This window comes from Eschrichtius robustus, chromosome X, assembly GCF_028021215.1.
Source record: "Eschrichtius robustus isolate mEscRob2 chromosome X, mEscRob2.pri, whole genome shotgun sequence".
Classification (NCBI taxonomy): domain Eukaryota; kingdom Metazoa; phylum Chordata; class Mammalia; order Artiodactyla; family Eschrichtiidae; genus Eschrichtius; species Eschrichtius robustus.
This window is the reverse complement of record NC_090845.1, coordinates 33,973,369-33,994,213: the sequence shown is the minus strand read 5'-3', so window position 1 is coordinate 33,994,213 and position 20,845 is coordinate 33,973,369. Positions and strand designations below refer to the sequence as shown.

The 20,845-nt window shown below is 36.1% G+C and overlaps 1 protein-coding gene across 1 annotated transcript in view; it reads right to left on the bottom strand.

Moving 5' to 3' along the window:
- The window catches only part of CFAP47 (cilia and flagella associated protein 47), a 460,447-nt gene that overhangs the window by 262,862 nt on the left and 176,740 nt on the right, over positions 1-20,845 (bottom strand). The window contains 1 exon segment of the mRNA XM_068532596.1: positions 13,711-13,903. Within this exon segment, the coding sequence (XP_068388697.1) occupies positions 13,711-13,903 (193 nt within the window).

Here is a 20,845-nt window from a genome sequence, read left to right as displayed (position 1 = left end):
CATCCCCCTGTAAGAAACTAGAGTAACTTGTATATGTACAGTTCTATTTGTCTTTAGTTCTACATTATGCAGTCATGGTACTATATTCAAGAGAGAATTAAGTCAGCTCCTTTCTCCTCCATTACATTCAGTGAGGTTGTCAAACATCTGTAACGCAGTTAGATTCATTTGTCACAGTCTGCATTCCATCCTGGATTACTACTTCTATGTCTTGGTTGATTAAAAAATATATATACACTAACATTCACTCTTTCTGGATTTTGAGAGATACACTTTTAGGATTTTGAGAGATACATTATCATGTATTCACCATCACATTTCCATACAGAAAAGTTTCATCACTTCCAAAATTCCCATGTGCATTTTAGAGTCAACTTATTGATATCTACAAAAAAAAGTGTGGTAGGATATTCACTGGGGTTACATTGAATCTACAGATCATTTTGACATCTTAACGATACTGAGTCTTCCAATACCACGTGCATGGTGTATTTCTCTATCTAGTTATCTTTGATTTCTTTCATCAGTGTTTCGTAACATTCAGCACATATATTCTACACATATTTTGTTAGGTTTACACTTAAGAATTTAATGGTGCTATGATAAATTATATATATGTATAAATATAGATAATTTCAAATTCCAATTGTTTACTGCCATTACATAGAAATAGAATTTATTTTTGTATACTGATCATATATCCATCCTACAACCTTGATAAACACTTATACTAGTTTAGGAGCTTTTCTGTAGATTCTTTGGGATCTTCTACTTGATTGTCATGTCAAATTCCAGCCTCCTTCCCAGGGGGAGAGGTGGGGTTTTTTGTTTTTAAGGGTTTTTTGAAGCTGCGATGAGCTTTCACCAGGGCCCTAAGGATGACAGTATGTGTTGCTCTTCTCCCCACAGATGAACACTTTTGTTCTACAGCGAATATAGGAATCTGGGCAAATTGCCTGCCCCTCCCCCCAGGTCTGCGCTACAGGGAGCACATTCTCCTGACTCACTCCAGTCCTTTCTGTGAGCAACCAGGGAGGTTTGCGGAGTAAAAACCTTCAAGAGGATGCAGACTCTCCCTTTAACTCTGGCCCCCAGAGACTTCATGCTCTCTCATCAGAGTACACTAGGTTTCTACCAATTCACCAACCACCTTAACTCTTCTTCTCGGCACCTAGCTATCTCTACCACAAGAAGAAAATTGCTATCATCCCACTTCTTCCTGTAAGCACCTACTCCTCCTTGAACTTTGGGCCACTTTATTGCCGTCCAGCTTCAGCTTTCTAGGGGAGCTTAAAAAAAAACTGAGAATTTGCTTTGTATGGCTTTTGCTGTCACTGTTATTTTAGGGGTGGGAGCAAAGCTCTTTCCAGTCTTCTACCTCCCTGAGTGGAAACCAGCAGCACCTATTTTTGGTCATCCCATCATAACCCTGGAACTGCTTTGATATTACTTGTCAAACAATTGTTGGCATGGACTGTTGCTGCTCAAAGTGTGAATAGGTTGGCCATAATTCTCCAGGACAATATTGGGAAAAGGTAAGAACCAAACTTCAAAGCTCTTCTCCTGTCTCTGATCCCATGCCTGTATCCTGTCATTCATACACAAGGCTGCTGACAAGCCCCCATTACACTGTACCACAGTCTTAGGAATGCCAAGGATTTTCTCTGCTTTTATGTTAGTTCCTTTGATCTAAGCTACTCTCTCTTCTCTACTCCCACGAAGATGTTGCTCTCCAAAGTGTGCTCTGTGAATCAGCAGCACCTTCATCAACTGAAAGTCTGTTGGAAATGAGGACTTTCAGGCCCCACTCAACACCTACTGAAACATAAAAACAGTTTAACAAAATCTCGGAGCGATTTATATTCACATTACTGTCCGAGAAGTGTTGATCTAGGGTTGTTTTTTAGCGAGAGAACCAGTGGTCTAATCTGGTCCCCATTTGTCAGGAACCAGAAAAGTCAAGTGATGTTTCACAGATGTTTTAAAATTCTAATTTGGAAGTTATATTTTTATCTGTTTTTCAATTATATCACTCCAAATATTCAGAAATATTAAAATATTAATAAAAATGCTGGTCCTAATATTATTATGAATTAGAGATATGGCTGTTACACATAAAACTGAATCATTTTATATACTGAAGGAATAAGTGCATTCACTTATTTTTATGAATATCATAATTATTATATAAATATTTTAGGTATTATAATAGTACATTTTTATAATGGCTTTATTAATATGTAATTCACATATCATAAATTTCACCCAATTCAATTATCCAGTCCATTGTTGTTTATTATTTTTACAGAGTTGTGCGATCATCACTACTATATAATTTTAGAATATTTTTATGAACACATAAAGAAATCCCAAGCATATTGGCTGTTGCTTCCCATTTCCTTCTTCCCTCATCCCCTGGAAAAAATTAATCTACTTTCTGTCACTATGATTTGTCTATTCTGGACATGTCATAGAAATGGAATCATAAAATATGTATCCTCTTCTGTTCTGGCTTCTTTCATTTAGCATAATGTTTTCAAGGTTAAAGGCTGTAGCATGTATCAGTGCTTCATTCCTTTTTATGGCTGAATAACATTTCACTTTATGAACATACATATTTTGTTTATCCATTCATGAGTTTATGGGTATTTGGGTGGTTTCTACTTTTTGACTATTATAAATAACACTGCTATAGACATTTATATAGGAGTTTCTGTGTAAACATGTTTTCAATTATCTTGAGTATAAACCACTGAGTGAAACTGCTAGAAAATATTGTTAATCTACTTTTAATATATCGAAAAAATTACTAAACTGTTTTTCAAAGTGGTTGCACTGTTTTCCAATCTATTTAGCAATGTATAAGGCTCTCATTTCTATAAATCCTTACCAATACTTGCTATAATATGACTTCCTTTCTTTTTTTTTTTTTTAAATAGTTTAAGTCATAGTAGTTGGTGACAAGTTTAAGTCATAGTAGTTGGTGACAAGTGCTATCTCACTGTGGTTTTGCTTTGCATTCCCTAATGACTGATTACATAGAGCATCTTTTCATGTGCTCATTCGCCATTTACTTACCTTCTAATTTTTAAAATGTCTATTCAAATCCCTTGCCCATTTTTTAATTGTTATTTGTTTTTTTATTGTTGAGTTTTAAATGTTTTCTTATATATTCTTGTTAAAATCTCTTGCTAGGTATGTGATTTTGCTATTGCCGTGTCCTTTGAAATGTTCATTTTTTTCCTTTATATTCTATTAATATGTTGTATCACATTGATTGGTATTTACACGCTAAACCAATCTTTCATTCCTGAGATATATTTCATCCAGTAATTTTGTTTAATTCTTTTAAAATCTTGCTGGATCCTGTTGGCTAGTATTTTTGAGGATTTTTGTGCCTATATTCATAACAGATAGCATAGGACATTTTAAATTATTTTTTAAAAGACTTTGGAAATGCCATGTAATATATGCTTTAATGTAGAAGTCATCTTGCTTCTAAAGGCAGTTGATTTATTAGGATATGTGAACTCTAAATAATTATCAGGTCAGCCACATGAGATTGAGATAATGTATATAATACTTGGTAGAACCTCCATATAGGTGCATCATTAAACTAGAAAGAAAGTGAAGGCTCTTCTGTACCAGGGTGATAATTACTATGGAGAAGACTGATTAGAAATACTGGGTTGTCCAAAAAGTTCTTGGCCAGCCCAATACAAGAAGGTGTAAGAAAACAATATCAAATGTAAGAAGGAAAGAAATTATAGCAGCTACATAGAACAGAACAGACACAAATGGTTAATAATATTATGCTAATATATTTTAAAAATTTAGATGATATTCATTAATTTCATAAAGTGAGTTACAAAATCTCACTCAGTGGAAAATAGAAAATAAGAATAATCTTACTATAATTAAATAATTGATTTAGTTATTTAATCATCCCTTTTGAAATAACAGGCCCAGATGGTTTTACCAGTAAATTCTACAAAATTAAAGAAACAACCAATTTCACTATTATAGAGACCCTTACAAAAGAGGGACTCTTCTTCAAGTAATCAGAGATTTACACACAAAAAAACTAAAATGTACAGAAAATATTTACAAATTATCACTTGTAAACTGAAGCAAAAAATTAAAATATTAGTAAACTAATTCTAGAAAGGTATTAAAAATAGATTAGCTATCATGGCAAAATTGAATTTGTGCCAGGACTGCAAGTTTAGTTTACATTTAAAAATCAATTTAACTTACCATATTAAAATGCATAGATACATATCTATCTAGCTATCTATCTAGGTAATTCTATAGTATTCATGATAAAAATTCCTACAAAACTAAGGAGAGGATATAAATTCCAGAACACAATGAACATAATCTGCAAAATAATCCTACAGTAAATATCACAGTTACTGATGAAATGTGGAATATACTCTAAGATTAAATATGAAAAAGATCAGGTATAATACAAGATTATCTATGCTAATAGAAGGTTAGAAAAAGTCTCTTCATGGCTCAGTTTCAACCAATATCTTACACTTCAAAAGGAGTACAAAAAATACGTCATATGCCAAATTTACAAAGGAAATGCTTTAGAACAGGTTTCACAGTCTTGAACACCTCACCTACTTTGAGAATATAAAAAGTCTAAAGCCGAAGAAAGCAATTCACTTATAGGGGACGAGTTATCAGGCTGATCTCGTTTTTCAAAGCTGTTTTGCAGGCATAACACAATGGAGTACCATCCATAGCGTTCAGAGAAAAATAAAGAGTGATTCCCAAGTCTGATTCTCAGTCAAGATGCCATTCACATGTAAATAAAATGAAGATGTTTACAAAGAGAACTCAGAGACTAGAGCCCCTGAAATGATAATTAGAAAGACAAAATAATTATGAAATCCAACCATCCAACAGCTGAGTCAAAAATAATTAAAAATGGAGAACTCTGGTAAAATGACACACAGTCGAACACTGATAGAGTGGATATGCGTGTTACAAGCATTGACAATGTAGGTATAATAAATCTAACAAAATGATGATACTCAGGCAGGAAGGTGAGAGGAAATGAGAGTAATAATTACCTCACTTGTCAGAGCAATGACTATCAATGCTATGTAAAATCAAAACAGATAGCAACAAAACAAAACGAAGAAAACCTCAGAACTCAATGTTATTCATAAATTTCTTCTTTTAAAGTTGAGGTATATGTTGGGAAATATTATTTCCTGTGGTGGACAAGTATTTACGTTATATGGTACTTCTGCACTATTTAATCTTATTCCTTGTTTCTGTATTTGCACACATTAGTTTTTAACCTTCACTGTTCAGTAGAACCACCTGAAGAGCTTTGAAAAGCTACACATGTACAGGCAACACCTCAAAAAATTCCATTTCAATTGGCCTGAGGTGGCGGCATCAGAATTTTCTTTTAATTCCCCAGGTGATTCCAATGGGAATCCAGATTTGAAAATCCACTGCTGTGGATGAAAAAGAAAACAAGATCTCTCTCTGAATAGCTGAAAAGAATTAGCAAGAACTGGACAGATCTAAGTTACTGAAGAATTAATATTTTGAAGAAACAGCATTACACAATGCTACATAACATGAGCCTTGGAGTCAAACCGCTTAGATTCAAATCCCAGCCACAACCTCACCTAGGAAAATATGTTAACCTCTCTGCTTTGGTATTTATTTTTTTAAATTAAATAACAGTAATAACAGTTACCTGATCAAGTTGCTTGTTTTGAAGATTAAATAAACAAATATATGTGAAATTCTTAGACCTTTAATTGGCATATCACAAATGTGGGCTATTATTATTATTAATCATGGTTTTGTCAAGTGTCCAATTAGAACTGTGGTCCACTACATTGAAGAGAAGATGCTAGCTGAATCTATTTTTCATTTTGTCCTATTTTAAACATGTTTTCCTTCCACAAGGCTGAAAATCCCTTACTAGCTATTTTATAAAGAGTCTTGTCTCCCTCCCTTCAAAGAGATGAATAATATTTGTGAATCTTTTTAGAGCATTTTGAAAAAAGCTAAATATTAGAAGAATTCTTATCAGATACCTAATGTCTGGGACTGTCTGAAGGTCACTTTAATGTTACAGCCAAAATTATGAAATACTGAAAAAAAAAAGATACGAACTTTCCCCTAATGAATTATCTATACAATAACTCTGAGCATTACGGAAAAGGATGGTTGGCTGTCTGCCTCATTCCTTAACTTCCTGTTACAGTGATATCACAAGCACTGATCCTTCTTGGACCATCAGAAATGGTAACTGACAGTTTGTCCTGATCATGGGGCTAGGAACAGAAGATGACTGAATAGGAAATCACTGGAGTGGAAACACTGGTAAAACAGTTGGTGAATTGATGTATATCTACTTATGTACTTGTTCTGTATTTTAAAAATGCTAAATTACTTGTGTATATATATTATATATGTATATACACATATATACATACATATATGTATATATACTGTTTATGATTCTATTTCTTAAACTATTTTTTCAGTTCAGTGAGCAACTAAGGGCTCCAATCACAAAGATAATAGGGTTTTAATTAATCAACTTGTGAAGATGTTGGGAGTGACAAAAAAATTCTCACCTGCCACCTAAGAGAGACTAGATTTATTTCCAAGGCCCAGGCAGCTAACTTCTTTCTACTAGAATATAACTGCAATGTTAGAAGGGATTTGGGCTTTTTTGTTCTCTGCTGCATCTTTAATCCCCAGAACTGTGCTGGGCATATAAATTGGTGTTTAATAAATATTTGCTAAACAAATAATATTTTCAGTTGCTTCTGTTCTTGTTAGAGTTTTAAAAAATGAATTATCACAGTAAACTCACATAAAGATTAACTTATTTTTTTCAAGTTATTTTATAGTCTGTTTTTATACTTAATACTTTTTCATACATTTAGAATTCATTTATAGTATATAGTGTATAGTACAGAGTTAACTTTACCTTAATTACAAAATGTCAGCCAACTGATCTAGCACTATTTACCAAATGAACTAATATATTTATTATGGATTTTGAAAATGTCACATCCATATTAAATTCTATAATATGCTTTCATTGTTCTGAGTCCCCTATTGCACTGACTACAATTATGAATATTCCTATGATTCTTTTTTTAATATTTTTAATATTAGTCATTGAATATTTTTTGTCATATGTTTCCTTTAATGTTTTCTCTGTATTATTTTTTCCAAATTTTGTCATTACAATGCCAACCTTGGAAACCTAGCAAGCGAATAAACCATCTAATTTTAGAAGAACACAGTTGTGGACAGGGGTAAGAGGATCTTATATTATCACATACTAAAGTATAATAAAAAGAAAAAGTTGAAGAAAAAGTATTACAAATTGAAAATACTGAATTCACAACACCATTAGTCACTAAGGAATGCAATTGACACCCAAATAAAACACTACTTCACACACACCTAATGACTATAGTTAAAAAACCAGTCACAAGTGTTGTTGAGGATGTGTACAAACTGGAACCTTTACACATTGATGGTGGGAAAGTAAAATTGTACCGGCACTTTAGAAAACTGTTTAGAAATTTATCAAAATGTTAAACATTCAGTTATCATATGGTCCAGAGATTCCACTCCTATGTCATTCTCAAGTAAAATGAAAACATATGTCCACAAAAACCTTTACATGAATGTTCATGGCAGCATTATTTATAACAGCCAAAAAGTAGAGACAATCCAACTATTCATCAAATGATAAATGGATAAACACAATGTGGTACAGGCGTATAATGGAATATTATTTGTAAATGTCTGAACCTGGAATAAGTGAAAAAAATCAGCCTCAAAGATATTTATTATATGACTCCATTTACATGAAATATCCAGAATAGGTAAATCCATAGAGATGAGGTAGACTGGTGTTTTCCTGGTGCTGGGGGAGTGAGAAGTGACTGCTAATAGAAACATCCCATACCCACTGGGGGACAATGAAAATGTTCTAAAATTAGATTGTGATGATGGTTGCACAAATCTATCAAAATACTGCAAACTATTAAGTCATATACTGTAAATGGATGAATTTTATGGTATTGAATTATATCTCGATCAATTATTAAAAATACACTTACCATATGATTCAGAAACTCCAATCCTAGATACTTACCTCAGAGAAATAGAAACATATGTCTATAAAAGACTAGTATATAAATGTTTGTAGAGGCTTTCTTCATAATAGCCACAAAATGGAAACAATATATATGTCTATCATTCAGCTAAGGAATAAAGAAATTATAAAATATATATAATAAATTAAAGAACAGTCACTGAAGTCAACAAATTCAAGACCAACAACTCTCCTCGCCCCAAAAAGAAAAAAAAACGTTCTCTCTCTGTGCTGTGATTTATCAACCCTTTTACATTTTTAAGGGACTTGACGCTAATTTCATGGCTCTTGACACTTAAGACCTCGGTCAATACTGAGTCAGTCCATACTGACTCAACACTGAGTCAGACAAATCAGTACTCAGTTACAGGATTACAGTTTCTACTGCCACAATGGACAAAGAGTTAAGCTGTAAACTATTAGCAGATATATTTTAATATTGATTATTTAAACAAAGTAAATGTTAGGGGATAATGGTTGTTAACCTCTGCTCTTAAAAATATATGCTCTTATCTATTTACAAATGTAAAATGGTTCTGAGACCAATTGAACATGAATGTGTGTGCATGTTGGGGAGGAGGGGTCCCACACCACCAAGCAATGCTCAGGACACCAGCTGGGTGTCCTATAATTCAACTCAATTCTGACACTATCAGAATTGAGATAGAATCATATTCCACAGGTAAAATGCTCAGACCCACAGGACTGCCCTCTACTTCACAGGCCAATCGCAAGTCCAGGTTAACACTGATTCTTCTGACCAACAGATTGAAGATTCCAAGGAATCCCTCCGTGTACTTCAGATGCCAGTCACATGTCCAGATTGTTACCTGTACTTCTGACCAACTAGCTATAAATCAGAGGTTCCCATGACCTCCTTCCCCTTTGGATTCAGTTTATTAGCTAGAGCAATCACAGATTTCAGGGAAAATTTACTTATGTTTATCAGTTTATTATAAAAGGACATGATAAAGAATACAAATGAACATCCAGATGGAAAAGGTGCACAGGGCAAGGTATATGGGAAGGGGGGCAGAGTTTCCTTGCCCTCTCCAAGTGCACTACTCTCTCCATATCTCAACATATGTATTCACCAACCCAGAAGTTCTCTGAACCCTGTCCTTCCGAATTTTTATGGAGGTTTCATTACATAGGCATGAATAATTAAATCACTGGGCTTATATTCAAAATATCTAAAAAATTCATACAACTCAATGGCAAAACACCCCCTAAACAATCCCACTGAAAAATGGGCAGAAGATGTAAACAGACATTTTTCCAAAGAAGGCATACAGGTGGCTAACAGGTACATGAAAAGATGCTCAACATCTCCAATCATCAGGGAAATACAAATCGAAATCACAATGAGATATGGCCTCACACCTGTTAGAATGGCTATTATCAAAAAGACAAGAAATAACAAGTGTTGGCGAGGATGTGGAGAAAAGGGAACCCTTGTGCACTGTTGGTGGGAATGTAAATTGGTGCAGCCACTATGGAAATCAGTATGGAGGGTCCTCAAAAAACTAAAAAGAGAACTACCATACAATCCAGCAAGTCCAATTCTGAGTATTTATCTGAAGAAAATGGAAACACTAATTTGAAAAGATATACGAGTCCCCATGTTCATTGCAGCATTATTTATAATATCCAAAACATGGGAACAACCTAGATGTCCATTAATGGATAAATGGATAAATCAATAGATAAATAGATAAATACTAAAGAAACTGTGGTATACATACATACATACACACACACAATGGAATGTTATTCAGCCATAAAAAAAAGGGAAATCTTTCCATTTGTCACAACATGGATGGACCTTGAGGACATTATGCTAAGTAAAATAAGTCAGACAGAGAAAGACAAATACCATATGATCTCTCTTCTATGTAGAATCTAAAGCAACAACAACAAAAACCAAGCTCATGGACACAGAAAACAGACTGGTGATTACAAGAGGTAGGGGGTACGGAGGTAAAAGAAATGGCTGAACAGTTTTTTGTTTTGCTTTGTTTAAATAAAGTGAATAAAATTTTTTAAAAAATTCTAATGACAGAAATGTATCAGTTATAAATCAATGCTACCTCAATAAACTAAAAAAGTTTTTTTTAATAAATAAAGGAAAAAAATAAAAAATAATAATAAAGAAAAGGAATGTATCAGCCCTGTCCTAAGTGAGGTAGAGGTGCTGATAGCAAGACCTCAGCAGATACGCAATATGCAAACAACCTGTCATGTTGGTTCCAATGCTAAACTCACAAGAGTTTCTGAGAAATCCGTTATCAACGAAAAATTCTTTATTTGTTGCCCCATCAGGTTGATCAAGGACACACTGTCCTTAAGGTTGACTACAAGCTGCCATCTGATCAGTTTACCCAAAAAGTGTGTAATCGAGGCCCACTATCTATTCTCTGCAATGTTTCTCCTTCACTATTGAAGGATAATTTCAGAGTACAGAATTATAGGTTAGTTTTCCCTCAACACTTTAAATATTTCACTCCACTCTCTTCCTGAATGCATGATTTCTGAGGAGAAGTTGGATATAATTCTTATCTTTGTCTGTCTACAGGTAAGGTGTTTTTTTTCCCTTGGCTTCTTTCAAGATTCTTTCTTTATCTTTGATTTTCTGCAGTTTGAATATAATATGCCTCGGTATAAAGGTTTTGGGGCATTTATCCTGATTGGTATTCTCTGAGCTTCCCGGATCTGTGGTGTGATGTCTGACATTAATTTGGAGAAGTTCTCAGTCATTATTACTTCAAGGGAATTGTTGTTTAAAGAAGGGACTTCTTTTTCAAATATAACTGGTAAATAAATACCATTCTGTGAACAATTTAAAAGCACTAATTACTTTTTGTGATACTATGGGCTAATTGCTTCATACTTTAGAGTGCGTCAGAATCACATGGAGGGTTTACTAAAACACAGATTGCTAGGCCCCATCCTCAGAGTTTCTTAATCACAACAGGTGTGAAGTGCAGCTCTATCCATCTACCCTGCACACCACCACTGCACCAAGCTGTAACCATGGTGAGGACTTTACCAATGGAGAAGGATGAGTGGAGTAAGTGTCAATGTTGAGAAGTAAAAATCCGGGGCACTGAGTATGACTTTTTCTCAGTCCAAGTTAACCTAAGCAAAGCCCTTCAGAGAGCTTCTCCTCATGGACCGCCACAGTTATTAACCATGCAGACCTGTACTCAGGTACATACTGAACACAGAAAGTGCCTCTTTCTAACTGAACCATTCGACCTGATCCCTACATTGGTACTAGCAGGTACAAACTAGTAAGCTAATATACACTCAGTTGTCTGAAATAGGGTAGAGAAATATATAAAACCTGAGTGTGCCCCTTTATTCACTCATTTTTTCATTCATTTATTTACTCAAACAATATTTGATATCTGTTATTTTCCAGGCACTTTTCTGAGACTACAGCAGCGAACAACAAAACAGAATAGACTGTTCCTGTTAAGAAGCTCACATTCTACAGGAGGAGGCAGGGTATAAATATGACTGGGGATCAACACTATTGAGAAAAATAAGCAAGAAAGAGAAGGACTGAAGGATGTACTAATTTAGAGAGGGTACTGGGAAAGCTTCTCAGATAATGTCATATTTGAGCAGGGTCTTGAGTGAAGTGGGAAAAAGAATCATGAAGATATCCAAGAAAATGAAGCTCCAAGCAGAGGGAATAGGAAGTGCAAGGGCTTTGCAAAGGCATGAGACACAGTGTTTTAAAAAGCAGAAAATAGGCCAGTGCCCATAATGCATTATTCTAAAACATGCAGCAAACTCTGTGAAAACAACTTGTGTACATCATTTTGTTGGTAAAAAATAGAACCATAATAATTTTACAACAAAAGAACATATTCATTTCTAATATATGTACATATTGTGTAACACTCTGGTTAAAGTGCTATTCCTCAGTAATCAAACTACTTATTAACACCTTGTTTTACATCTTTGAATGGGTCAAATACATGTTTATAAGATTTGAATCTTATTAAATTGCAGTTTCAAGGCAAATTGCTTGATATTATCAGCATGTCAATTAGAAGGTAATAAAATATTCCATGTTTACTGTTCTCTAATACCAATATATCAATATATGTCTTTAATCTTGATGTCACTATGTTTGCTAAACTAATGCCTTTAAGTTAGGAGCAACTGTAATTCAAAGTCTCATTTTAAATCATACTTTTAATCTTCCCATTACTTCTAAAGTTTAGATTAAACTCTGAGGGTTCTGTATAAAAAATAAAACATAACCCACTCTGAACATGACAGGTTTGTATGTACTTGGAAGAGGGTAGCTGAATGGAAGCCAAAGAAACAACCAACGTGCACATGTCCTCTTCTCAATACAAGCAATGCTTATGATGAAGAAAAAAATGCACAGCTATACTAGCCAATTGGAACTATTTCAAAGAATGTAAGGCTCTCGGGGTAGAAATTTATAAAGCCTCATTCCTCAATGACAGAACCAGGGAGTGCCCTCCTGAACACTGGAGCAGGTCTATCTATGATCACCCGCTTGTCTTGGTCTTGGTATATGGGCTTAATATGGCCTACCCCCTCAAAATTCACACTTAGTGATTACCAACATGACTGTCACAATGACATGTAAGGTGTTTTCTAGTTAATTTTCACTTGGTCTCAACTAATTATGTACAAGGTTTCAGCAGTGTCACCTAAATTTAGTACTTTATAAAGCTGAAAATGCCAGCAGTGTTAAGGTGATCTTTCATTTGTAGAGCATCTCTACTTAATTTTTACCATTTATTCTTCAAAATAAATTGAAGAAGCATCTTTTAGTATTTCCGTTTTACATGTGTTGGGGCCCAGGGCAGGCTGCCCCAAAATGTGCCTCAATGGCATATTGATTATTTTGAATTCAAGTTACTTACGAAACAGCCAATGCAAGAGGGACACTTTGACCCTCCTCTTTGTGTCCCTGAAAGTAGGAGATGAATCTATCACGTGAAAGGTGCACTCCCTGCATCTGAAGGCAGAAGGACACCCTTATCACCAGAGACAGGGAATTCGGGCAGAGATACCTGTATAAACAAAACATTACTTCTTTAACTGACTACCCCAAGCCCAGACTCTGCTTAGATTCTTCACTAATGAAACACCCAAAGCCTAAGTTTCTTTGTCCTGCCAATTCATCACCAATTTCTCTGTTTAAAAAGTATAAAAGCTGCCTGCTTTGGCCACTTCTTAGGTCCAATTTTTAATGGGACCTCCATACGCATGAATTAAAATGTGTTTCTTTTTCTCCTGTTAATCTGTCTTGTGTTAATTTTATTATTAGTCCAGCCACAAGAATTCAAGACAGGTAGAGGGGGAAATTTCCCCCTCCCTGACACATGTAAGGAAACTGATCTTGAAAATGTTATAGGACATCCTATTTGTAGAACAGAGTAAATGCTGTAGTCAGGTCTAGAATCTATGGATTCTGTGTTTGGTTCTGTGGTTCCTTCTATATTGTCAGACTACAATTTGTGATAATTTATTTAAAGAGAAAAATTTCTCACCTTTGGGACAGTTTTTCCAAATAACATGTCAGCTGTTCTCATAATTTGTGTTCATCCAACTAAGCAGAATCCTTTCAGGATTAGAATACATGTTGCTGGATGCAAAACAAGGATTGACTTTTGGTGAATTCTGCACATGTACAGGGGGCAGATTATTGATGCTATGTGGTACAACTCGGTATAGTACCAGAGCCTAAAATTTGGGTAAGAGAGAGAGAAAGAAATGTTACTAGACCTGAATGGCAAAATAAAAACTAGTATTTAAAGAGTAAATACTACCAAGCAAAGAGTAAATACACACCACCAAGCAATTCTCTGGCACCAGCTAGATGTCCTACAATTCAACTCAATTCTGATACTACCTACACAGAGGTTGTATCAGAGTCCACAGGTTAAGAGCTCTGTCCCACAAGACTGTCCACCACTTCAGATGTCAATCACAAGCCCAGGTTGCTACCTGTGCTTCTGACCAATGGGCTATCTGTTGGAGGTTCCAACGACCCCTTCCTTGGGTTCAATTAATTTGTTAGAACAGCTCACAGAACTCAGGAAACCCTTTTACTCATTAGATTACTGGTTTATTACAAAGGAAATTAAAAGATAGGAATTAACAGCCAGATGAAGAGATACATAGGGTGAGGTCCTGAACAAAGGAGCTTCTCTCCTCGTGGAGTTTGGGACCCAGCATGGTGGCTTGTGGAAGCATGCTGGTTGGATGGTTTCTGAACCCCCCTCCTTTGGGGTCTTATGGGGGGCTTCATTACACAGGAATGATTAATTAAATAATTAGACATTGGGGACTGATTCAACCTCCAGCTCCTATTCCCTCCCTGGAAATCAGGACATGGGAGTGAAAGTTCCCAATGCTCTACTCTTGGTTGGTTCCCCTGGCAACCAGCTCCCATCCTTAGGTGCTCTCCAAAAGTCACCTCATTAACGTAAACCTAGTTGTGGTGGAAAGGGGTTTCTTATGAATAACAAGATATCCATTTCAACTTTATGGCTCTGAAGGGATTTCAGGAACTGAGGACAAAACACCAAATATTATAACAAAAGATGCTCCCATTGCTCTTATCACTCAGGAAATCCCAAGGGTTTTGGGAGCTATAAGCCAGGAACCGTGGATGAAGACCAAATATATATGAGAAATATACATATTTGGACCAAATATAATATGAGAAATATACATATTTGGACCAAATATATATGAGAAATATACATATTTGGACCAAATATATATGAGAAATATATATATTTGGTCAGACCAAATATATGTCTTATAAGTCATAATATTGCATTACCTAATTAAAAAATTAACTGATTTGAGGAGTTTTTTTCAAGTGCCATTTCATTAAAAACAAAGGATTTGAAATTCCTTTCTCATTTCTTTGCCAGCTTATATAACTTATAAAAGTAAAATTTAGAAAATCAAAGAATAAGTTATCAAGTTGCAACTGACTGTGATAATGATATTTATTTAAGAGGTCTGTTTTTAAGACAACAAAAATGTATACAATTTTGTAATTTGGCATGTTTGTATCCTATATCATAAAATTTGGTGTCTTTACATCATAGCACCATTCACTACATATACACCACATGTTTGATCATGAAGCTACGCATCTGAGTTTAAAAATAATTAAGCAATATTAAGATTAAGTAAAGAAACCAGTGTCTGATCAGTAGTGTAATATAGCAATGAGCTACTCAAAAGTGCTGCTCTATTAGCGAGGTAGTAGATCACAAGCTGTTCATCCCACCCAGAACCTACATATATACAACAAGACTTTCTCAATGAAGGAGTCAGAGCATTTGGTTTACATTACTGTACAAACTCAGCTCCCTGGTTCTTCCCAAACCTGTAATAGACAGGCATGGGTGTGAAGACCACAATCTGAGCGATATGCTTTAGTGATACTGTCGGTAGCCTGACCATATCCCTCCAGCATTCACCTCTCATTCAGAAAGCTACTCACCTACTTACTTTGTAGGTAAAGACATACAAATCTCTGCTGGAGGGCTTTTTGTCTGGCACATGGGAGCACACTCAGCCAGGAGTGCCAGAAGATTAATGACCCTTGAAGCAGCTCCCTACCAAGAATGGTCAGGGAACTGGTAGATAAATACTCCAGCTTCCTCATCACTCAGTTGGGATGACTCTGAGATTTATTATTCAGTGCTCCTACAGACCCCCTGTGGAACTGAGCCTCAGTTGCCCACAGTGGAACCTGTTTGAAACCACATCTGTTATCAGCCTTCCTCATGTTCTCTGATTCAACTCCCTACTCTAATACCCATGCTTCTTAGGATCCCCTCTGAAATAAACTACTTGGACTCAAACCTTGTCTCCGAGCCTGCTTCTAGGAGAATGCAGTCTAAGACAAGTATTGGTACTTTCCTAGTCAAGTATACGTTAATTCTAACTTTAGAAAAAAGCGCTCATTTCTTTACGTATAACATATCTACACTATGTAGTGTCTTAAATGGCTACAGTTTAAAAAGTATTAAAATATCTACAAGAGTGCCAGAACTATTCTTAACTCTGCCACAATGAGAACTATTTTAAAAATTCCATCAAAAAATCCATGTCTAAATTCTGAATAATTATCTGGCATATGTCTAGTAAGAATAGTCATTCAAAAATGTGATGTGCATCATTTAAGCATTTTTGACAGAAGTGTAACAAAACTTCTTTCCCCCTTCTTTCTGGTAGTTATGCGACTTAGGGTTCCTAGGCTTCAAATGACATATTCTGTAACAATGCAATTAAAAGCCTTTGAAAAGAACCTTTTCCCCTTCTCAGGGATTACCAAATGACGAAACACCTGAGAACAGCTGAGATAAATGTTTGAGGCTAATAACCTGAACTGGCTCAGGATTCATCTGTCATCTCTTACCTCCACTCTGCAAATGAGACAAGATCTACAAGTGACCGCTGACTACAAATATGGATTTAATGATGGACCCACACAGAGGATGCGTGTGACCTTTACCACAAGAAGAGCCACCACCCTGAGTACTTAGCTCTACAGCAGTGCTTCTCCAACTATCAGCAAAGACCCGTTAGTTTTTACTCTGCCACAAAACACTAATTTTGTCAAATACTCTAAAAATAAATTCCTAGACAAATGAAATGCAGAATAGAACATACAAAATATAAGACCCCATCACAAGCAAACCCAAATCCACTATGTGTAAGAAGTGTTACTATTTTCTGCTTAACATTCAATCCACACAAAGTATTTGAAAGACTCGAAACAACAATGACAAAACTGCTAATAGTATATCTTTTGGGTCAACACCCAATTTCAGCATGTGGAGGGGGCAGAGCTTCCCCACAGAAATGAGCAATTCTCAGACACCAGCAGGGCATCCTACAATTTAATGTAAAACTGACACTATCTACCAGAAGACATCATCACATTCTACAGGTTAAGGACTCAGTCCTGCAAGACTACTCCTCCCTCAATTCAAATACCAACTGCAAGCCCAGGCTATTACCTTTGTTTCTGACCTTCCAGCTACCCACTGGAGGTTCCAATGACACCCTCCTTGGTAACTCAATTCATATGCCAGCTGAAAGTCTAGGTTGCTATAATTCTGACAAACTAGCTATAAATCAGAGGTTCCCACGACCCCCTCCTTGAGTTCAATTAATTTGCTAGAGAGCCTCACAGAACTCAGAGAAACATTTTACTTATTAGATCATGAGTTTATTATAAAAGGATATGATGCAGGAACAGCCAGATGGAAGAGATGCTTAGGGCAAGGTATGTGGGAAAGGGTGAGGAGCTTCTATGCCCCTCTGGGCTCTCCACTCTCCCCACATCTCCACGTGTTCACCAACCCAGAAGCTCTCTGAACCCTGTTTGTTTGGGGTGTTTATGGAGGCTTCATTACATAGTCATGATTGATTAAATCACTGGCCATTGAAATAAATCAACGGACAAAGGCTTAATCTCCAAAGTATATAAACAGCTCATGCAGCTCAATATTAAAAAAACAAGCAACCCAATCCAAAAATGGGCAGAAGACCTAAATAGACATTTCTCCAAAGAAGACATACAGATGGCCACGAAGCACATGAAAAGCTGCTCTACATCACTAATCATTAGAGAAGTGCAAATCAAAACTTCAGTGAGGTATCACTTCACACTGGTTAGAATGGGCATCATCAGAAAATCTACAAACAACGAATGCTGGAGAGGGTGTGGAGAAAAGGGAACCCTCTTGCACTGTTGGTGGGAATGTAAATTGATACAGCCACTATGGAGAACAGTATGGAGGTTCCTTAAAAAACTAAAAGTAGAGCTACCTTACGGCCCAGCAATCCCACTACTGGGCATATACCCTGAGAAAACCATAATTCAAAAAGACACATGCACCCCAATGTTCACTGCAGCACTATTTACAATAGCCAGGTCATGGAAGCAACCTAAATGCCCATTGAGAGACAAATGGATAAAGAAGTTGTGGTACATATATACAATGGAATATTACTCAGCCATAAAAAGGAACAAAATTGGGTCATTTGTAGAGACGTGGATGGACCTAGAGACTGTCATACAGAATGAAGTAAGTCAGAAAGAGAAAAACAAATATCGTATGTTAACACATATATGTGGAATCTAGAAAAAATGGTACAAATGAACCGGTTTGCAAGGCAGAACTAGAGACACAGATGTAGAAAACAAACGTATGAATTGGGAGATTGTGATTGACATACATACACTAATATGTATAAAATAGATAACTAATAAGAACTGCTATATAAAAAAATAAAATAAAATTTAAAAAGAAAAGAAAAAAATCATTGACCATTGGCAAATGATTTAACCTCCAGCTCCTCTTTCCTCCTAGGAGGTCAGGAGGTGGGATGAAAGTTCCAACCCTCTAATCACATGGATAGTTCCTCTGGTGACCAGCCCCCACCTTTAGGTGATCTAGAGGCTTTCCAAAAGTCACCTCATTAACATAACAAAAAACACCTTCACCACTCTCCTCACTTAAGAAATTCCCAGGGTTTTAGGAGCTCTGTGCCAGAAATGGCAATGAAGACCAAATCTATATTTCTTATTACAAATCACAATATCACAGTATTGTAACATGGACGAGCCAATTTTGACTCCATGTTGAATCTGTTTCTTTGACTTTAGCCTTTGCTTTTCATTGCTTTTGTTATTATAATCATACATAATGGCCTGTCTCAGGGAATCCTACCCACCTGTGAATGGCTGAAGAAGTTAACACATCCCCTCTCAGAGGCTGGCCATTCCAGGAGATGTTTTGCAAGACTGATGGTCCTTTTTACTTTACTTCCTTCCCCCTCTCCCTCTCTATTCTGCCTTTTTACTTTACTTCCCTCTCTGATTCTATAAAAGAAACTGGCATCCAGACCCCCTGTAAGATGGTAATTTTGAGACATCAGTCCGCCATCTTCTCAGTCTGCCGGCTTTCCAAATAAAGTCGTATTCCTTGCCTCAACACCTCATCTCCAGTTTATTGGCCTATCGTGCAGTAAACAGAGCAAGCTTGGACTCGGTAACATTCTTTCATTACATATATTGAGTGCTATCCAACCACTGTCATATGCACTTCTAGTTCCACATGACTTTCACTATTACATGTGACTTAATGTTTTTCAATGACAGATTTTTTAAATTATGTGTTATTTTAATCTATTTTGCCAATTGACATAGAGATGACAATTTTCATCTTTTCATTGTCCATAAAAAATCTCTGCATTTTCTTAGATTATTCAGATAGTTTGATTTGTTCTGAAGAATCATCTCGAATCAGCCTACATTGATCAGAAGGAAAGAATCAATAGCCAGTTTATGATGATTATTTTAGATTTAGGGATGCCTGATGGTTAACACTTGGTTGGAGTCTCTTTACTCCATTAACTCCAGGAACTTATAGGAGTATGCCAGATCCGAGTTAATTGAGAATCCAATTGAGGATTGGTGTACTGGACCAAGCACCCAGACATCATTTTCAAGACTTTGTATCAGTTAATGAATGATTAGTCATGACGGGGAACAGAATACAGTCACCCCAAGATGTGCCAATTTTGCATGTGGATTGTTTTGACTGAAAGCAACTGAGACCCAGCAAACTCAGGAAAAACTTTTTACCTCTCCCTTAACTGCCTAAAAGAATTTCGATAGGGAGCCTATACATTTGCTTACCAAACATTTGCTCTTCCCATCTTCCTGTGAATTGTCTTCCCCCACTTTGAAGCCCCAGACCCCTACCCCCTTATTCTTAGTTCAGGATGGCATATAAGCCTCAACTGTCTGACTGTCTCATATTTTCATGGGGCTTCTGTATGTATGTAACTTGTTTCTCCTGTTTGTCTTATATCAATGTAATTATTGGACCAGCTAAAGAACCTAGAAGGGAAGAAGGGAAATTTTTTCCATCCCTAAACTCATCACTCTGAGTGTGCTGCATGACTAGAAAATGGAAAGGACCTCAGACTGAAGGCTTCCCTGAATTGAAATGGTCCATGGCCACTAGGGCTCCATCTTTGTGTACATTTCTGATTTGAGTGTGGAGTGAGTGGGACACTAGAAGTGACGATATGAGTGATAAACCCTCCAACTTTGCTGTTACTGTGCATTCTCTTTTTTACTTATCTTGTACACTTCCTTAAAGCTAAGTTAACATGTTGCTATGTGAAGTCCAGTGTAGTTTCCACTTTTGATTGTCAAACCAAACCCAAGGCCATGCTGCTGGTGAAGCAGAGTAGGCCCTATATGACTGACTATGCAAAAGATAACACTTCCAATATATTTTTGCCTATGGACGGGGATACGTTAGGCATTAGCGATCAGTTAGCAATGAGCTGAGTCTTCCCATAATCTTTGTGATCAACAGAGGGAAATTTTCTTGAAGGATTTAAAGAACTTGAGCATCCTTAAGTATGTCTGTAAAGTAGATTTTTAAAAATCATATCTACTATGGATTTTTATTGTGCTGCAATAAAGATGAAAATCAGAGCACATGCAGTAAATAACTCACTATCCAAATCTCAGCTACCTCTGAAAACCTCATGCAGGCAAGCCAGCAAGCACATAATACATATGTAAATATTCTGAGCTACAATCTGTGAAGTCTCAAAGTCTATAAG